Genomic DNA, 20,434 nt, shown 5'->3' on the forward strand with positions numbered 1-20,434 from the left:
TTATGTGTCTTGGAGTTGCTCTTCTTGAGGAGTATCTTTGTGGCATTCTCTGTATTTCCTGAATTTGAATATTGGCCTGCCTTGCTAGGTTGGGGAAGTTCTCCTGGATAATATCCTGCAGAGTGTTTTCCAACTTGGTTTCATTCTCCCTGTCACTTTCAGACGCACCAATCAGATGTAGATTTGGTCTTTTCACATGATCCCATATTTCTTGGAGGCTTTGTTCATTTCTTTTTACTCTTTTTTCTCCAAACTTCTCACTTCATTTCATTCATTTGATCTTTAATCACTGATAATCTTTCTTCCAGTTGATCGAGTCAGTTACTGAAGCTTGTGCATTTGTCACATAGTTCTTGTGTCATGGTTTTCATCTCTATCAGTTCGTTTATGGACTTCTCTGCATTGATTATCTAGTTATCCCTTCTTCCATTCTTTATTCAAGGTTTTTAATTTCTTTTTGCTGGGTACGTAGTTCCTCCTTTAGCTCTGAGAAGTTTGATCAACTGAAGCCTTCTTCTCTCAACTCGTCAAAGTCATTCTCCAACCAGCTTTGTTCCGTTGCTGGCGATGAGCTGCGTTCCTTTGGAGGGGGGAGATGAGCTCTAATTTTTTGAATTTCCAGCTTTTCTGCACTGCTTTTTCCCCATCTTTGTGGTTTTATCCGCCTTTGATCTTTGATGATGGTGATGTACTGATGGGGTTTTGGTGTGGGTGTCCTTTCTGTTAGTTAGTTTTCCTTCTAACAGTCAGGACCCTCAACTGCAGGTCTGTTGGAGTTAGCTTGAAGTCCACTCCAGACGCTGTTTGCCTGGGTATCAGCAGCGCAGGCTGCAGAAGATAGAATATTGCTGAACAGCAAGTGTAGATGTCTGATTCTTGCTCTGGAAACTTTGTCTCAGAGGTGTACCCAGCCGTGTGAGGTGTGAGGTATCAGTCTGCACCTAATGGAGGATGTATCCCAGTTAGACTACTCAGGGATCAGGGACCCACTTAAGCAGGCAGTCTGTCCGTTCTCAGATCTCAACCTCTGTGCTGGGAGAATCACTGCTCTCTTCACAGCTCTCAGACAGTAACATTTACATCTGTAGAGGTTTCTGTTGCTTTTTGTTTAGCTATGCCCTGTCCCTAGAGGTGGAGTCTACAGAGACAGGCAGGCCTCCTTGAGCTGCAGTGGGCTCCACCTAGTTTGAGCTTCCAGGGTCTTTGTTTACCTACTTAAGCCTCAGCAATGGCGGGCACCCCTCCCCCAGCCTCGCTGCCACCTTGCAGTTAGATCTCAGACTGCTGTGCTAGCAATGAGGGAGGCTCCGTGGGCGTGGGACCCTCTGGGCCAGGTGTGGGATATAATCTCCTGGTGTGCCGTTAGCTAAGACCCTTGGTAAAGCACAGTATTAGGGTGGAAGTTACCTGATTTTCCAGGTGTTGTGTGCCTCAGTTTCCCTTGATTAGGAAAAGGAATTCCCTTCCCCCTTGCACTTCCCAGGTGAGGCGATGCCTCACCTTGCTTTAGCTCTCGCTGGTTGGGCTACACCTACTGACCAGCACTGATTGTCCGACATGCCCCAGTGAGATGAACCCTGTACCTCGGTTGAAAATGCAGAAATCACCCATCTTCTGTGTCGCTCACGCTCGGAGCTGGAGGCTGGAGCTGTTCCTGTTTGGCCATCTTGGGCGCCCCCATTCACGTTCTTTTTTGATATACCATTGCCACTGTAAATCCAACAAATTCAGACAACAGTGTTTGTGATTTCCCCAAGTGTATTCTTCAGTATTTTCATAATAATATTACCATTATCCTAGTCATCTACATTGAAAACTTAATAATTATTTTATCTCAAATTCTCTATATCAGCTCTTAAATTCAGATTATCATCTAGTCTTGGCATCTTTTCTTTGTAACATCTCTTATTTTTTATTCCCTATTTGAAATACTCATTTAGACGCCTAATATTTCTCTTGTGGAAAGGCATGTAACAACAATCTCCTACAATTTCCTCTTGCTCAAAACTGACGAATTACTCTTCTAAAACACTGATTTATTGAATGAAGTCTTTCATTGGCTTTCTCAAACTTTAAACTCTAATTTCCTTAATGTAGCTCAGACTTCCTTCTACTGTTCCTCCACCAAAGGTAAATTAGTACATCTCATGGGCTGTATGCAGATTCCATATAATTTAGATTGATTCAAAGATAATTTACTCTGTGATTTTTTTGACAAGGCATAATTTGGGATGCAGATGTAATACCTAAATATGTACTCTGTGAAATATCTTACTGAAAAATCTTATTCATATTATAAGTTTATGGTGACTAAAGAGTCTTAGTGTACAAACATTATCACAGAAAATCATGTGTAAGAAGTTGTAATAATCTAGTCTTCATAGTGACATGGGTCTACTTATGTAAAAATCAGTTTTCTCTTTAAGTTAATATCCCAATGAATATGAAGTATTTCTGAGAAGTGTACATATTTTGTAGGATCCTCATTTCCAATAAATACAGAATATAGAATGAGAATATTAAAGAGGCTTTAAATTTTGTAAAAATTTGGGAAGAGAAATTTCCTGCAATTGTTTTATACAGAATTGGTTTGAAAGTTTCAGTAAGTTCTGTACAATGGAATAGCAGTCTTGTCATTTGGATAAATTTTAGTTAAAGGTTATGATAGCTAGAACTCAGTGGCTTTGTACTATCCCCAAGTTACCACATCTCTTTTCACTAGTTGTTGATTTTCTCTCCTTGGGAGATTGAGGATTTGTTCTTCTATAATTCAGCACACATTTACTTAGAGCAGAGAATATTTACACGCACACAAATACTTTTGGGGACCATATTTATTTTCAGAATGAGTGTAATTTCTTTAAAGGTAAAGGAATCAGGAGTAGAGTGAAGGGTTGATACAGAAACTGTGTTTTTTGTAAAGCTGAACCCATGGCCAGGGCAGCCAGTCACCTCTGTACAACCAACACCTTATTAGGAAAATCATGGGGAGGGGAATATATAGAGGGCCATGACTGGTCAATAAAGATTTTTCTATTAAAATGCATTAGGGAACTTTGGGGAGTATTTACTTATAGAACCATTGGAAGGGATATAATTTTCAATCCAAAACACTGCTTTTTACCAGATATATATATATGCACACACATATATATATATTTAAAACCTCTATATATATTTAACCTGAAATATATATATTTATATATGTATTTAAAACCCAAAAATATGTATATATTTAAAACCCCCAAAATAGAAATCACTGGCAGAAACCAAAACAAGTGTGTAAATTTTATTCTAAAGAGCATAAAATAGGCCGGGCGCGGTGGCTCACGCCTGTAATCCCAGCACTTTGGGAGGCCGAGGCGGGCGGATCACGAGGTCAGGAGATCGAGACCATCCTGGCTAACATGGTGAAACCCCGTCTCTACTAAAATACAAAAAACTAGCCGGGCGTGGTGGCGGGCGCGTGTAGTCCCAGCTACTCGGAGGCTGAGGCAGGAGAATGGCCTGAACCTGGGAGGCGGAGCTTGCAGTGAGCCGAGATCGCGCCACTGCACTCCAGCCTGGGCGACACAGCGCGAGACTCAGTCTCAAAAAAAAAAAAAAAAAAAAAAAAAAAAAAAAAAAAGAGCATAAAATAAGCGTATGCTTTTCTAATCTAAAACACTTCATTATAATCACTTATGTTCATAATGATGATCCTGACCTTGAGAACTGCCAAATTCATAAACATACTCTAATCTAAATTAGCAAAGAGAGATTACATAGTTATCTATTACATATTTAGCCATAGGTTTACTCTATTTTTTTACAATTTTCAAAAAAGTTAATTTGTAACTTTTTTCTAATTATTAAATAATTAGCATTAAATAATTCGGAATGCACATATAACTAGAACATTTCACTTCCAAGTCAATTTAAATATGTTTATGTTTCTAATAGTTTATATTTCTAGTATTCATTTTATTATCTTAATGTAAAATTTCTATATGAGGAGATAAAAGTTTTCTATCTCAAGTATTTCTAGTCCTTGTGTAGACACATCAGGCCTCTTTTGGTCATTTGCTCTCTTTTGGAAAGAAGCTATGTGCTCAGAGCCCTCTATACCTGCGTCTCACTTTCCATCTCAGTTTGCATCCAGCCTGACATTTTCTGATGAACCAAAAGCACCTTCTAAACTAAGTGATAAAACTAAAATTTGATTTTTTACAAAATAACATTTGTTAGAATCTTGTAAAGACATTTGGAAATAATATAATGTGGAAGTTATTAACAACATCAACGTGATCCCTAAACCAGATGTTACTTTCATTTAAATGTTCACTTTTCTCACATTTGTTTTGGTTTCTCCTTTTAGGAATGGCAAAACTCTATTCAGAAGAATGCAGGACTTGCATTTATTGAGCTCATCAATGAAGGAAGGTAATTAATTTTACAATTTTGAACAACTAGTCAGTGTACATTTTATTCCACTGGGCAATTGCTCTTTCCTACCATCTGTTCCAAAAATGTGGAAGAAAATATCTTTTAGTTAACTAATTTATCACACAGGTACTTAATTACTTTTTAAAAACTTTAACAAAGTTTAAAATGCTAAACATTTATTTTTGAAGAAAAAGCCATGCATGAAATAAAGGGACAAACTTTATAAGGTTTGGTGAGATTTGAAGTACATTTTACTGAGTAGTAAAGTTGTTTTACACAGATCAAGTGAACCCAATCTGCAATCCCATCTGCCACTCCATCTGTTTTCAGAGCAGTGCTCAGTGTTTACCCCTTCAGCCTCTCCTCAGTCCATGTGAAACAGTTTTATCTGAATATGTCACTCATTCAATATCCAACTGAAAATGTGAGGGATATTAAATATAGCAAATATATCTCTCTCGGGTAGAAATGTATATATTCTATTATTAAAACAATAAGTAAAATTACTTTTGAATGCATTATTATATTTACCATTTTGTGGTAAATAGTTGTTAATTATTATTTTTGCAGTGCTTTATTGGCAGTGGACACATTAAAATAGATTTAGCTGTCACCATGTGACATGTATAGCTTCTATCAACTCAAGACCTGCAAACTTTACAACTTGAATTTCTTGTATGATACGCTGCATTCTTTGGAATATGATGATTATTTGGCATGACCTATTTATTTCATATTTGAAACCAGCTTTAGATTAATGAGGAAATAATGCTTACTGTATATAAAATTTATCTTTTTCAAGAAAGGGAGTTGTGAAAGAATAGTCCTTGAAAATTAGTTTCTGTATGTTATAGATACCCAAGTTTTAAAAATTAAATATCACTTAGTATTATTCACTTTTTCCATCACTGTATTATATTTTGAGAAATATCTTCTGTTTTTATAACAATTTATCTTATTTTATATTTCTCGTTTTGATATTTTGTGACCTAATCATGTTAGCCAGTAGTACCGATCTAAAATTTAAAATAAGCTTTGCATTCACTGCAACATCAAAGATGCAGGAAAATATCAGTTTTCTTTTATAACACAAATAGTATTTTACATAACAGCACTTGCTATGTCTTACAGAGTTTTATTGTGATAAGAGTTGCTAATAATTATTATCCGTTTTCAGGTGATGAATAAATAGAAAAAAAACTATTCATTGTTTTTTCAGTTTTAGTAATAGCTCTCAATGACATATCCACAATTATTTTATTTCAACTGCAAAGTAAAAATATATATATAATTATTATTATTATCAGTAACTCTCCTAAGAGTTACCAGAATTGAACCTCTAAGCACTTAAATAAAGACTGTAGTAATAGGCTTAGAAAAGGAAGAGGGTGGAAAATTTGCTAATATCAGAGATTTTAAGCTTCTGATAATGCTTTTATCAGTCAGTGGTAGAATTTGGGATTTATATTAGGAAAGGTTGGAAATAAAATAGTCACAATTTTTAAAAAAAATTTCAATCTAGGCTGGGCACAGTGGCGCACATCTGTAATCCCAACACTTTGGGAGGCCAGGTTAGGTGGATCACCTGAGGTCAGGAGTTCAAGACCAGTCTGGCCAACATGGTGAAACCCCATCTCTACTAAAAATACAAAAATTAGCCAGGCGTGGTGGCAGGTGCCTGTAATCCCAACTACTCAGGAGGCTGAGGCAGGAGAATCGCTTGAGCCCGGGAGGTGGAGGTTGCAGTGAGCCGAGATCATGCCATTCCCCTTCCCCCACGAAAAAAAAATTAAACATGTAATAATCTCTGAAATTCTGTCCATTATGTTCTCTGTGCTCTCGTAAATTTCTGTTCCTATTCTTCATAGGACTCGTTCTTCCAAATAAAAATGATTTTGGAATAAGGATTCAAACATGAATAGTTGTAAATATGTAAGAACAAATCATGTATGCATGAGTGCAGCAAATGTCTGTTCAGCCCTCATTACATGTCAAATACTATTATAAGAGTTAGGAATAGAGTTAGGAATAAGATATAAATGGTTCCAGTTTCTTGGGGAAAGGCAAACGTTAGATGAACACATACAATAATACAAGGATACTGTGATAAAAGTGGTGTAGGTAATGATGCAATCGTACTGCAGAATACTTTACCTAGTCTGGAGGGATGCATTCCACTGAGTGCTGGGATTGTCAAGGTTTTCGAAAGAGTACTTACCCAAAGGGAACGCCATTTGAGAGATCATCAGGAGATAGCCAAGTAGAAAAAAAGTAGAATTACGATTCTTGGCGGAGGGAATTGTATAGTGCAGAGGACTAGGGGCAAGAGAATAGTGAGACATGTAGCTGGAAAGCTATTTTCAGTCAACCAGCAGCTATTTAAATGCATGTTGTATGCCAGCCACATGAAGGCACATGTCATTAGCAAAGATCATGCCATGAAGCCATGCAAAGGATACTGGAGAATAATTGAAAATGTTTAGGCGTAGCCTGCAATGTGGAGAGTTTCACGGGCTCAAGACTTGAAGCAATACCAACCTAAGGTTCAGTAATCTTGTTGAAGAAGACGGTGCCATGGACTAATAGTGGCTGTGAGGATGGAAGAAGTGAACAAATTTGAAGTATCTTTTGGAAGTTAAGTCACTATGATTGCTAATATATTGGGTGGAAGAGGGGAAAGAAGGAATCAAGGATATTTTGATGTCAGCTTTAGTAACTGACAGTTTACAGTATAAGTATAGTTCACTTAGCTAGGAGAGTACAGAAAGTGAGGTTTGAGTTGAGAATTTTTCACTTTTGGGTTACACTGAACTTGTGGTACTGGTGAAATATCCAGGTGGAGATGTTGAATAGGCATGGGCATTTGAGTACTGAGCTCTCCAAAGAGAGAGCTGGCATGGAGATTTAGGCTTATGAGTCTCCAGGTTACTCATGGTAAACTGTAGAAAGGATACAGATGTGATGCCCAGGGACAGTGAATAGAGGGAGTGGAGAACCAGGGGCCCCGCTTCTACTCCTGTTTCTGCTGGGAATCCCCTTCTCCCACATCTTGACATGATTGGTTGTTTCTCATATTTGAGGAATCAGCTTAAATGCTACCCTGTCACAGAGGCTCCCCTGACTATCTTACATAGTTGTTACACTCCCATGACATAATCCTGTTTTAACACATAATAACATCATCTCAAATGATCTGCTGTGTTTGCTTGTTTACATCTATTTCTTCTGCTAAAATGTGTTTCCTTAAGATCTTGTGTCTTATTCATCATCTTATTTGTTGCCATATCTCTATATTCTGGAACAGTGCCTAGTATGTAGTTAGCATGCTAACGAAATATTTGTTTATTTGCCACGTTAAATTAATATTTATTGAAAGCATAAAGAAAAGAATGGTGAGTAGAGTATTTAAGGAAGAATGCATGATCAAAAAGAGGATTTTTAAGTTAGTGTTAAAGGGACCACTGGGTTCAGCCAAAAGGAGGTCATGGTGATCTCATCCAGACTTAATACTGGTGAGCACCTGTGTGCTGAAGAAGCTGGGTATAGATCCAAGTCCTACCCTATTAGAGCTTACAGTCTAGTGGGGGCAACAGCCTTTGATTAAGTAATTGAAAGTTTAATAAATATGTAAAGGGCAATTAGAGGGTGCTATGGGAGCAGGTAACTGAGAGAGGTATTTTTTGAAAAAGTGGTGATTTACTGAGAGTAGAGGGACAGAAGCCAGGTTGCTTTGAGTTGAAGAGCTAGCCCAAAATGAAATACAGGCAGCAAGTACTTCTCTAAAGAAGTTTGGCCAAGAAGGGGAAAGATAGAGTAGTTGATGTAGGTAGATAAGGTTTAAATTTGGAGAGAGGGGTTACTTTTTAGAAAGAAGAACCTGAGTATTTTTCAGTGTTGATGGAAAAAGGCAATAAGGTGGGAGGGAAAGAAGGCAATATTGACAGCATAAACTCTCTGAGAGGGGTGCACTGAGATAGAAGGATTGGCCTTTAGTGGAAGAGCACTGAGAAAGGATGAAGACAATTAAATTGGTGGAAGAATTCAGAGGAGATCTCACATGATGCCTTCTCTCTATGAAGTGGCAGTTAGGGTCATTTGCTGAGAATAAAGGAAATTGGGAGAGGGTACATACGATTTTTAGAAAAGTGAAGAACACTGAAAATAGCAATTGTAAAAGAATAGAGAAGAGAAAAAACTAAAGAAACCTCAGAGGCTTGCCAGGCAATTTGGAGGAGCCAATTGAGGTTGCTGTCTTTGATAGTGTAATGTTTTCTTCAGCCGTTCACAGTTAAGAGAAGATAGGCATTTGCTTTAATACATTGACTTCTCTTACTTTAGCGAAAATAATCTTTTCACCGAGGACCAACCCCTTCCTACCCCTAATCTGAATTGTGTACCTTTCTCTGTTCTCCCAGTACCTCAATTTTTCCCTGATTTATATATACCTATCTATAGTGTTTATTTGTGGTAGATCTTTTTATGGTTATTCCACAATGCATAGTATAATACATAGTATCCATATGTTAATTCTACTGAGTTCAAATATCAGTTCTCCCATTGATAAGCTGTTAGACTGCAGGCAAGTAATAATCTTCCTCCGACATTGTTTCTCATCTGTAGAATACTGTAGCACCCTTCTTGCTCAGTTTCCCAGAAAGTTCAACATAATATATATGATATTTTAAAACGGAAGTTTTTACTTTTGTTATTGCGTATAATATGTATTTAGAATTTTGCTTACTCCCACCTTTAGTTTGGATCATTTCTTTCAATTTAGACTTTTCTCTTTCACAAATACGAACTCGGACTTCTGGCTCAAAAAGTCATATTTAGGTAGCTGGGATGCAGTTCCAGTAAAAAGCCCATTACTCTGTTTATCTTCCTACTGTATGTTGATGCCCATTATGTGCAAAGTACAAATTAGATATTTTATACATGCTTTTATCCCATTTGCCTGGACATATAACATTTTTGCAACTTTTTCATATGGTTTAATATGAAACATTTAAAAACTCACTTTATTTGGGTTGTTAGAATATCAGCCTTTAATTTGCCCTTATGGGAATGAAGATAAAAATCTTTAAGTAGAAATTATTATAAATATTTATCCTACTTAACAGCTACACTCGTGAATACAATTCATCAATCATAGCTAGAGAAAGCAATTGTGCAGTTGTCTGCAATTAACAGGACAAAAACAGTTGATGAATGTGCATCTGAATTAAAGTACTCCCTAGGACAGGCTGAAATTATAAACTGGATCATTTAAAGGAATCTAACAAAGGATCTTTATAATTAAAACAAAGCAAGGTTAATGGGATGTAAAATTGCCTGTAATATCTTGGCAATAATGATTGGAATTTGAATTATTAAAATATGCATTGAAGAATAAGGCAAATAGGAAGTACTTATTTAAAATACAGAATTTGAGTTATCTTTTTAAATAATCATTTGCCTGAAATAAACCTTTGTCACTCTTTTAAAATAATATAGAATTTAATTTTTGAATATTCATCAGAAAGAACAGATCATATTTATGTTTAGCACTGAATTTAAGCTAGAGCTCTCAAGATTCCGATTTTTTGTTTTGTTCTTTAGAATAGGGGAAAATATACACCATGCATTTCTTAGGTTTTTAAGAGGAGAAGCATATTGCATCCAAGTATAATTTTTTAGTGATTGTATGGCACCAATTTGAATGTATTCTTTAATTTAACAAATGCTAGTTAATATTTTAACCAACAAGCATTGGTTTGCTTTTTATTTCTCTTATGTCTTTGATTTGGCAAAACCTGTATTTAAAAACAAAACAAAACAAAAAAACTTCCAAAGCTGTAGAATAAGAAACTGTTTCCTTAAAGTAGACATTCTGGTTTAATTTGGAGCCAATAATCTCTGGAAGCTCCTGGAAAACAGAAGTTTCTTTTCCATGTGTTTTCTTATAAAATCTGACCTATGCCAGGTTTTCTTTAACATTCTTTTTAAATTATTATTATTATTTTTTAATATTATGCTTTAAGTTCTAGGGTACATATGCAGAACGTGCAGGTTTGTTACATATGTATACACGTGCCATGGTGGTTTGCTGCACCCATCACCCTGTCATCTACATTAGGTATTTCTCGTAATGCTATCCTTCCGTAGTCCCCCACACCTCAACAGGCCCCAGTGTGTGATGTTCCCCTCCCTGTGTCCATGTGTTCTCATTGTTCAGCTCCAACTTATGAGTGAGAACATACAGTGTTTGGTTTTCTGTTCCTGTGTTAGTTTGCTGAGAATGATGGTTTCCAGCTTCATCCATGTCTCTGCAAAGGACATGAACTCATCCTATATGGCTGCATAGTATTCCAAGGTGTATATGTGCCACATTTTCTTTATACAGTCTATCATTGATGGGCATTTGGGTTGGTTCCAAGTCTTTGCTATTGTGAACAGTGCTGCAATAAACATATGTGTGCATATATGTTTATAGTAGAATGATGTATAATCCTTTGGGTATATACCCAGTAGTGGGATTGCTGGGTCAAATGGTATTTCTGGTTCTAGATCCTTGAGGAATTGCCACACTGTCTTCCACAGTGGTTGAACTAATTTACACTCCCACCAGCGGTGTAAAAACATTCCTGTTTCTCCACATCCTCTCTGGGATCTGATCTCATTGTAGTTTTGATTTGCATTTCTCTAATGACTAGTGATGATGAGCTTTTTTTCATATACTTGTTGGCCACATAAATGACATCTTTTGAGAAGTGTCTGTTCATATCCTTTGCCCACGTTTTGATAGGGTTGTTTATTTTTTTTTCTTGTAAATTTGTTTAAGTTCCTTGTAGATTCTGTATATTAGCTCTTTGTCAGATGGATATATTGCAGAAATTTTCTCCCATTCTGTAGGTTGCCTGTTCACTCTGATGATAGTTTCTTTTGCTGTGCAGAAGCTCTTTAGTCTCCTTAGATCCCATTTGTCTATTTTGGCTTTTGGTGCCATTGCTTTTGGTGTTTTAGTCATGAAGTCTTTGCTTATGCCTATGTCCTGAAAGGCATTGCCTAAGTTTTCTTCTAGGGTTTTTATGGTTTTACATTTAAGTCTTGAATCCATCTTGAGTTAATTTTTTTATAAGGTGTAAGGAAAGGGTCCAATTTTAGTTTTCTGCCTCTGGCTAGTTTTCCCAGCACCATTTATTAAATAGAGAATCCTTTCCCGTTGCTTGTTTTTGACAGGTTTGTCAGAGATCAGATGGTTGTAGATGTGTGGCATTATTTCTGAGGCCTCTGTTCTGTTCCATTGGTCTGTATATCTGTTTCGTACCAGTAACTTGCTATTTTGGTTACCATAGGCTTGTAGTATAGTTTGAAGTCAGGTAGCATGATGCCTCCAGCATTGTTCTTTTTGCTTAGGATTGTCTTGGCTATACAGGCTCTTTTTTGGTTCCATATTAAATTGAAAGTAGTTTTGTCTAATTGTGTGAAGAAAGTTAATGGTAGCTTGATGGGGATAGCACTGAATCTATAAATTACTTTGGGCAGTATGGCCATTTTCACAATATTGATTCTTCCTATCCATGAGCATGGAGTGTCTTTCCATTTGTTTGTGTCCTCTCTTATTTCCTTGAGCAGTGGTTTGTAGTTTTCCTTGAAGAAGTCCTTCACATCCCTTGTAAGTTGTATTCCTATGTATTTTATTGTCTTCATAGCAATTATGAATGGGAGTTCACTCATGATTTGACTCTCTGTTTGTCTATTACTGGTGTATAGGAATGCTTGTGATTTTTGCACATTGATTTTGTATCCTGAGACTTTGCTGAAGTTGCTTATCAGCTTAAGGAGATTTGGGGCCGAGACAATGGAGTTTTATAAATACGCAATCATGTCATCTGCAAATAGAGACAATTTGACTTTCTTCCTATTTGAATACCCTTTCTTTCTTTCTCCTGCCTGATTGCCCTGGCCAGATCTTCCAATACTATGTTGAAGAGGAGTGGTGATAGAGGACATCCTTGTCTTGTGCCAATTTTCAAAGGGAATGCTTCCAGTTTTTGCCCATTCAGTATGATATTGGCTGTGGGTTTGTCATAAATAACTCTTATTATTTTGAGATACGTTCCATTAATACCTAGTTTGTTGAGAGTTTTTTGCTTGATGGGGTGTTGAATTTTATCAAAGGCCTTTTCTGCATCTATTAAGATAATCATATGGTTTTTGTCATTGGTTCTGTTTATGTGATGGATTATGTTTATTGATTTGCATGTGTTGAACCAGCCTTGCATCCCAGGGATGAAGCCCACTTGATCATGGTGGATAAGCTTTTTGATGTGCTGCTGGATTCTGTTTGCCAGTATGTTATTGAGGATTTTCGCATTGATATTCATCAGGGATATTGGCCTGAAATTTTCTTATTTTGTTGTGTCTCTGCCAGGTTTTGGTATCAGGATGATGCTGGCCTTATAAAATGAGTTAGGAAGGAGTCCCTCTTTTTCTATTGTTTGGAATAGTTTCAGAAGGAATCATACAAGCCCCACTTTGTACATCGGTAGAATTCGTTTGTGAATCTGTCTGGTCCTGGGCTTTTTTTGGTTGTTGTTGGTAGGTTATTAATTACAGCTTCAATTTCAGAACTTGTTAATGGTCTATTCAGGGATTCAACTTCTTCCTCGTTTAGCCTTGGGAGTGTGTATGTGTCCAGGAATTTATCCATTTCTTCTAGATTTTCTAGTTTATTTGAGTAGAGGTGTTTACAGTATTATCTGATGGTAGTTTGTATTTCTGTGGGATCAGTGTGATATCCCCTTTATCATTTTTTACTGTGTCTATTTGAGTCTTCTCTCTTTTCTTCTTTATTAGTCTGGCTAGTGGTCTATTTTGTTATCAAAAATCAGCTCCTGGATTCATTGATTTTTTGGAAGGGTTTTTTGTGTCTCTATCTCCTACAGTTCTGCTCTGATCTTAGTTATTTCTTGTCTTCTGCTAGCTTTTGAATTTGTTTGCTTTTGCTTCTTTAGTTCTTTCAATTGTGATGTTAGGGTATCAATTTTAGAACTTTCCTGCTTTCCTTTGTGGGCATTTAGTGCTATAAATTTCCCTCTAAACACTGCTTTACCTGTGTCCCAGAGATTCTCGTACGTTGTGTCTTTGTTCTCATTGATTTCAAAGAACTTATTTATTTCTGCCTTCATTTCGTTATTTATCCAGTAGTCATTCAGGAGCAGGTTTTTCAGTTTCCATGTAGCCGTGAGGTTTTGAGTGAGTTTCTTAATCCTGAGTTCTAATTTGATTGCACTGTGGTCTGAGAGACTGACTGTTATGATGTCCATTCTTTTGCATTGGTTGAGGAGTGTTTTACTTCCAATTATGCAGTCAATTTTAGGATAAGTACAGTGTGGTGCTGAGAAGATTGTATATTCTATTCATTTGGAGTGGAGAGTTCTGTAGATGTTTATTAGGTCCACCTGGTCCAGGGCCGAATTTAAGTCCTGAACATACTTGTTGATTTTCTCTCATTGATATGGCTAATATTGACAGTGAGATGTTAAAGTCTCTCACTATTATTGCATGGGAGTCTAAGTCTCTTGGTAGGTCTCTAAGAACTTGCTTTATGAATCTGGGTGTTCCTGTATTGGGTGCATATATATTTATCGTACTTAGCTGTTCTTGTTGCATTGATCCCTTTACCATTATGTAATGCCCTTCTTTGTCTCTTTTGATCTGTGTTGGCTTAAAGTCTGTTTTATCAGAGACTAGGATTGCAACCCCTGCTTTTTTTTGCTTTCCATTTACTTGGTAAATAATACTCCATCCCTTTATTTTGACTCTGTGTGTGGCTTTGCACGTACGATGGGTCTCCTGAGTACAGCACACTGATGGGTCTTGACTCTTTATCAAGTTTGCCAGTCTGTGTCTTTTAATTGGGGCATTTAGCCCATTTACATTTAAGGTTAATATTGTTATGTGTGAATTTGATCCTGTCATTATGAAGCTAGCTGGTTAATATGCCCATTAGTTGATGCAGTTTCTTCATAGTGTCAGTGCTCTTTACAATTTGGTATATTTTTGCAGTGGCTGGTAGCAGTTTTCCCTCTCCATATTTAGTGTTTCCTTCAGGAGCTCTAGACAGGCAGACCTGGTGGTGACAAAATCTCTCGGCATTTGCTTTTCTGTAAAGGATTTTATTTCTCCTTCACTTTTGAAGCTTAGTTTGGCTGAATATGAAATTCTGAGTTGAAAATTCTTTACTTGAATAATGTTGAATATTTGCCTCCACTCTCTTTTGGCTTGTAGGGTTTCTGCAGAGAGATCTGCTATTGGTCTGATGGGCTTCCCTTTGGGGTAACCCGACCTTTCTCCCTGGCTGCCCTTAACATTTTTTGCTTCATTTCAACCTTGGTGAATCTGACATTTATGTGTCTTGGGGTTGCTCTTCTCGAGGAGTATCTTTGTGTTTTCTGTATTTCCTGAATTTGAATGTTGCCCTGTCTTGGTAGGTTGGGGAAATTGTCCTGGATAATATCCTGAAGAGTGTTTTCTAACTTGGTTCCGTTTTCCCCATCACTTTCAGGTACATGAGTCAAACATAGGTTTGGTCTTTTCACAGAGTCCCACATTTCTTGGAGGCTTTGTTCACTGCTTTTAATTCTTTTTCTCTAATCTTGTCTTGACACTTTATTTCATTAAGTTGATTTTCAGTCTCTCGTATCCTTTATTCTGCTTGATCTACTCGGCTGTTGATACTTGTGTATGCTTCATGAAGTTCTCGTGTTGTGTTTTTCAGCTGTGTCAGGTCATCTATGTTCTTCTTTAAACTGGTTATTCTGGTTAGCAATTCTTTCAACCTTTTTTCAAGGTTCTTAGCTTCCTTGCATTGGGTTAGAACATGCTCCTTTAGCTTGGAGGTGTTTGTTATTGTCCACCTTCTGAAGCCTGCTTCTCTCAATTTGTGAAACTCATTCTCCATCCAGCTTTGTTCCCCTGCTGGTGAGGAGTTGTGATCCTTTGGAGAAGAGGCATTCTGGTTTTTGGAATTTTCAGCCTTTTTGAGCTGGTTTTTCCTCATCTTCGTGTATTTATCTACCTTTGGTCTTGATGTCGTTGACCTTCGGATGTGGGCATCCTTTTTGTTGATGTTGATACTATTCCTTTCTGTTTGTTAGTTTTCCTTCTAAGAGTCAGACCTCTCTGCTGCAAGTCTGCTGGAGTTTGCTGGAGGTCCACTCCAGTCCCTGTTTGCCTGGGTATCACCAGCAGAGGCTGCAGAATAGCAAAGATTACTGCCTGTTCCTTCCTCTGAAAGCTTTTTCCCAGAGTGGCACCTGCTATATGCCAGCTGGAGCTCTCCTGCATGAGGTGTCTGTCGAACCCTGCTGGGAGGTGTTTCCTTCATTCAGGAGGCACGGTGGTCGGGGACCCACTTGAGGAGGCAGTCTGTCCCTTAGCAGAGCTCGAGCACTGTGCTTGGAGATCCGCTGCTCTTTTCAGAGCCAGTGATCAGGAACATTTAAGTCTGCTGAAGCTGCACCCACAGCCACCCCTTCCCCCAGGTCCTCTGTCCCAGGAAGATGGGAGTTTTATCTATAAGCCCTAGACTGGGGCAGCTGCCTTTCTTTCAGAGATACCCTGCCCAGAGATGAGGAATCTAGAGAGGCAGTCTGGCTACAGTGGCTTTGCTCAACCGCAGAGGGCTCTGCCCAGTTAGAACTTCCGGGTGACTTTGTTTACAGTGTGAGGGGAAAACCGCCTACTCAAGCCTCAGTAATGGTGGACACCCCTTCCTCCACCAAGCTTGAGGGTCCCAAGTTGACTTCAGACTGTTGTGCTGGCAGCGAGAATTTCAAGCCAGTGGATCTTAGCTTGCTGAGCTCTGTTGGGGTGGGATCTGCTGAGCTAGACCACCTGGCTTCCTGGCTTCAGCTCCCTTTGCAGGGGAGTGAACATTCTGTCTCACTGGCATTCCAGGTGCCACTGGGATGTGAAAAAACCTCCTGCAGCTAGCTCAGTGTCTGCCCAAATGGCTGCCCAGTTTTGTGCTTGAAACCCAGGGCCCTGGTGACATAGGCACCCAAGGTAATCTCCTGGTCTGTGGATTGCAAAGACTGTGGGAAAAGTGTAGTATCTGGGCCGGAGTGCACCATTCCTCATGGCACAGTCCCTCATGGCTTCCCTTGGCTAGGGTAGGGAGTTTCCTGACCCCTTGTGCTACCCACATGAGGCAGTGCCCCATCCTGCTTCTGCTCACCCGCTGTGGACTGCACCCACTGTCTAACCAGTCTAACCACCCACTGTCTAGTCATCCCAGTGAGATGTGCTCGGTACCTCAGTTGGAAATGCAGAAATCACCCTCCTTCTGGGTTTATCTCACTAGGAGCTGCAGACTAGAGCTGTTCTTATTCGGCCATCCTGCCAGCCAACCCTCCATGCTCATTTTTTGCCACTCTTGTATTCACTTTATACATCTAATTAGTTAACAAACATACTTTTACAAAATTACCTGCATACATCTTAAATAGTATTTCTGATTTATACGTGCAACCTTAGACATTGATGGTAAAATAAAATGTTATTTATCTAAAACTAAAGTCCCATTTAATAATAGTTAGATTTCAAGTAATAGGGAAATATATTTCAAAATTTAGTGATCATAAATTATATTTGAATTATATTTTGTTTTTTGAGACAGGGTCTCGCTCTGTCATCCAGGTTGGAGTGCAGTGGCATGATCTCAGCTCACTGTAACCTCCATTTCAGAGGCTCAAGCAGTCCTTCCAACTCAGCCTCCCAAGTAGCTGGGACTATAGGCACGAGCCACCATGCCCAGCTGCATTTTTTATTTTTTTTGTAGAGACGGGGTTCTGCCATGTTGCCTAGGCTGGTCTCAAGCTCCTGAAATTAAGTTATCCACCTGCCTCAGCCTCCCAAAGTGCTGGGATTACACGCATGAGCCACCATGCCCAGCCTAAATCACATTTTTAACCATGTTTAAAATATATCTACATATGTATGCATATTATTTTTTCTCTTCTGAGAACAAGTTTAAATATACTTTTCTCCTTATTACATTAAGAAACATAACATTAAAAAAGTGAATCAATGAAAAAGTTGCCTATTTTGGCGTATTCATTTCTCTGCCATATTTTTCCATTTCTTATTTCTTAGAGACACATTTTTTTTGTTCTTGGTTTACTTATTGCATACAAAAGCCAGTCAAGATTTACTTAATCTATATCTTCATTAGAAAGCTTTTATTTAATTTTCACACCATTCTGTTAGGTAAGATCAACTTGGCAATAGAAGAGCCTAGAGTTGGCCTTTGCATATGTGGCTGGTGTATTGTGAAATAACGGATGCAGGTAGAAGTGAACTAACGGGGCTACACTAACGTGAAGGCATAGATGTTGTACACATGACCAAAGGATGCACTAAAGGTGAGAAGTGAGGAGATAAGATGAGCAAGACAGATAGGACAGGAATACAGCCATGACCCGTGTCATAGATTTTAGTTTATGCAAGAGTCCCACAATGCCAGGAGAATTAGAATACTGAGTTACATAGACTGATTAGTTCATATGTTGGTAAAATAAGAACACATAAATGATTTATATTCCTCATGTCCTGTTGTACAGATCAATATTTGAAAAACCAGAATATTTCTTCGATAACATGTCTCTTATAAAGATCCACAGTCCCTGCTAAACAGGGATGAAGAAAAAGTTATTGTTACTGTTTTTTAATTACAAAGGTAATAGAAATACATGAACATGTATTCCTGGAGTTCTTAACTCTTATTAATTACAGTATGTCTTAAAAAACAAAACCTGAATAAATACTTAGAAAACACTCATTTTGTAGTTAGTTTTAGCAGGGACATAAATACATTTTGCACATATTCCTCATTTACAAGTAACTCATAATTGAGACATTAGGATTTATGTCCAGAAAAAAATTAAACAGTTCCAAAACATTATAGTCAATATATGACTAATTTCAAACTAAATGATATAAAAATGTCAATGACTTTAGAAGGAGGTATTTCAGTGGGCTGTAATGATTACAGAAGGCTTCTTTTAGGAGATAGGACCTAAGCAAGTATAGGCACAATGTGTGGAATCCAAACAAACAAAAAATCATCCCTGGCTTTTTTGGTGAAAATTAAAATTTAGAACAACAGAAAATACCTTATGAGTTTCATTATCTAATAAAACAAATGTGGTCCTAATTTTAGTTGTAAAAAATAAAATCTGTCTTTGAAGTTTATGTTATTTAAATAGTCAAAGTTTTCTTGACTTTGTAGTGCTAACCAGTAATTTACTTAATTATTAATGCCAATAGGGTTTTATAACATTAATCTTTGTATCAGAAAGAGTATGAAAATTGTACATATTTTTCTTTTTTAAAAGAATTACTCATAAAGAGGACTTCAAAACAATCAGTTATACTAAAGTCTAGTTTTCCGTATTCATAGAACAGTATAAGAAAAGCAGTGGACTTAATTTACTAAAGAACTGGGTTAATGTTAAACAACTTTAAATATTTCTTTTTAATTTTTAAAAATTTTTAATTTTTGTGGGTACATAGTAGATGTGTGTATATGGGATATATAAGATGTTTCGATACAAGGATACAATGCATAATAATCACATCAGGGTAAATGGGGATGAAACATTATTATTTAAAGAATAAATAATACCAATATGCTGAAAGTCTTCCAGAAATAAAAGAGGAAGTAATGCTTTATCGTTCCTTTTATGAGACATCATAATACTGATACCAACACTAGAAAAAGACGTAATAAGACATGAAATTACAGACTCATATCCATCATTAGCATAAGTGCAGTAATTTTTAACAAAGTTTGGCAAATCAAATCCAGCAATATATGAAAAGGGTTATATCATCATAAACAAAAGGTAATGATCCTCTAAAATGCAAAGTATATATAACATTCAAGGCTATTTATCACAAATTTTTTCCCAAGGCTCATGTCTAGAATGGTATTTCCTGTGTTTTCTCCTAGGATTCTTACATTTTGAGATTAAATGTAATTAAAATTTTTAATCTATCTTTAGTTAATTTTTATATATGGTGAAAGGTAGGGGTTCAGTTTCGACTTTCCCTATATGGCTGCGCAGCTATCCCAGCACCATTTGTTGAATAAGGAGTCCTTTCTCCATTGCTTTTTGTTGTCAACTTTGCTGACAATCAGATGCCTGTAGGTGTGCAGCTTTATCTCTGGGTTCTCTATCCCCTTCCATTGGTTTGTATGTCTGTTGTACCAACAACACTATGCTGTTTTGGTTACTGTCGACTTATAGTTTGAAGTTATGCAATGATACCTCCAGCTTTGTTCTTCTTGCTTAGGGTTGCTTTGGCTATTCAGGCTCTCTTTTGGTTCCATATGAATTTTAGAATACGTTTTTCTAATTCTTTGAAAAAATGACATTGGTAGTTTGGTAGGAATAGTGTTGAATCTGTAGTATGGCTATTTTAATGATATTCATTCTTCCAATCCATGAACATGGGATGTGTTTCCATTTGTTTGTGTCATCTATGATTTCTTTCAGCAGTGGTTTATAGTTATCCTTGTAGAGATTTTTTACCAACTTAGATGTATTCCTAGTTATTTATTTTTTTGGGGGGGGAAGGGGAACTATTATAAATGGGATTGCAGTTTTTATTTGGCTCAAAACTTGAATGTTAATGGTGTATAGAAATACTACTGATTTTTATGTATTGATTTTGTATCCTGAAACTTTACTGACATTGTTTATTAGTTCTAGAAGCCTTTTGGCAAAGCCTTTAGGGTTTTCTAGGTGTAGAATCATATTGTCAGTAAAGATATGATAGTTAGGCTTCTTCTTTTCCTATTTGAGTGCCTTTTATTTCATTCTCTTGCCTGAATGCTCTGGCTACAACTTCCAGTACTGTGTTGGATAGGAGTGATAAGAGTGAGCATTCATGTCTTGTTCCAGTTATCAAGTGGAATGCTTCCCATTCAGTAAGTCTCAAAAGCAATTACAACAAAACC

The 20,434-nt window shown here is 37.3% G+C and overlaps 1 protein-coding gene across 2 annotated transcripts in view; it reads left to right on the forward strand.

Annotated features, from left to right (window-relative positions):
- The window catches only part of NBEA (neurobeachin), a 752,078-nt gene that overhangs the window by 371,365 nt on the left and 360,279 nt on the right, over nucleotides 1-20,434 (forward strand). For both annotated transcript variants that reach the window (XM_025364271.1, XM_025364273.1), the window contains one exon: nucleotides 4,358-4,422. In XM_025364271.1, coding sequence (XP_025220056.1) covers nucleotides 4,358-4,422 — 65 coding nt within the window. The remainder of the gene's footprint in view (nucleotides 1-4,357; nucleotides 4,423-20,434) is intronic.

Source organism: Theropithecus gelada, chromosome 17, assembly GCF_003255815.1.
Source record: "Theropithecus gelada isolate Dixy chromosome 17, Tgel_1.0, whole genome shotgun sequence".
Classification (NCBI taxonomy): Eukaryota; Metazoa; Chordata; class Mammalia; order Primates; family Cercopithecidae; genus Theropithecus; species Theropithecus gelada.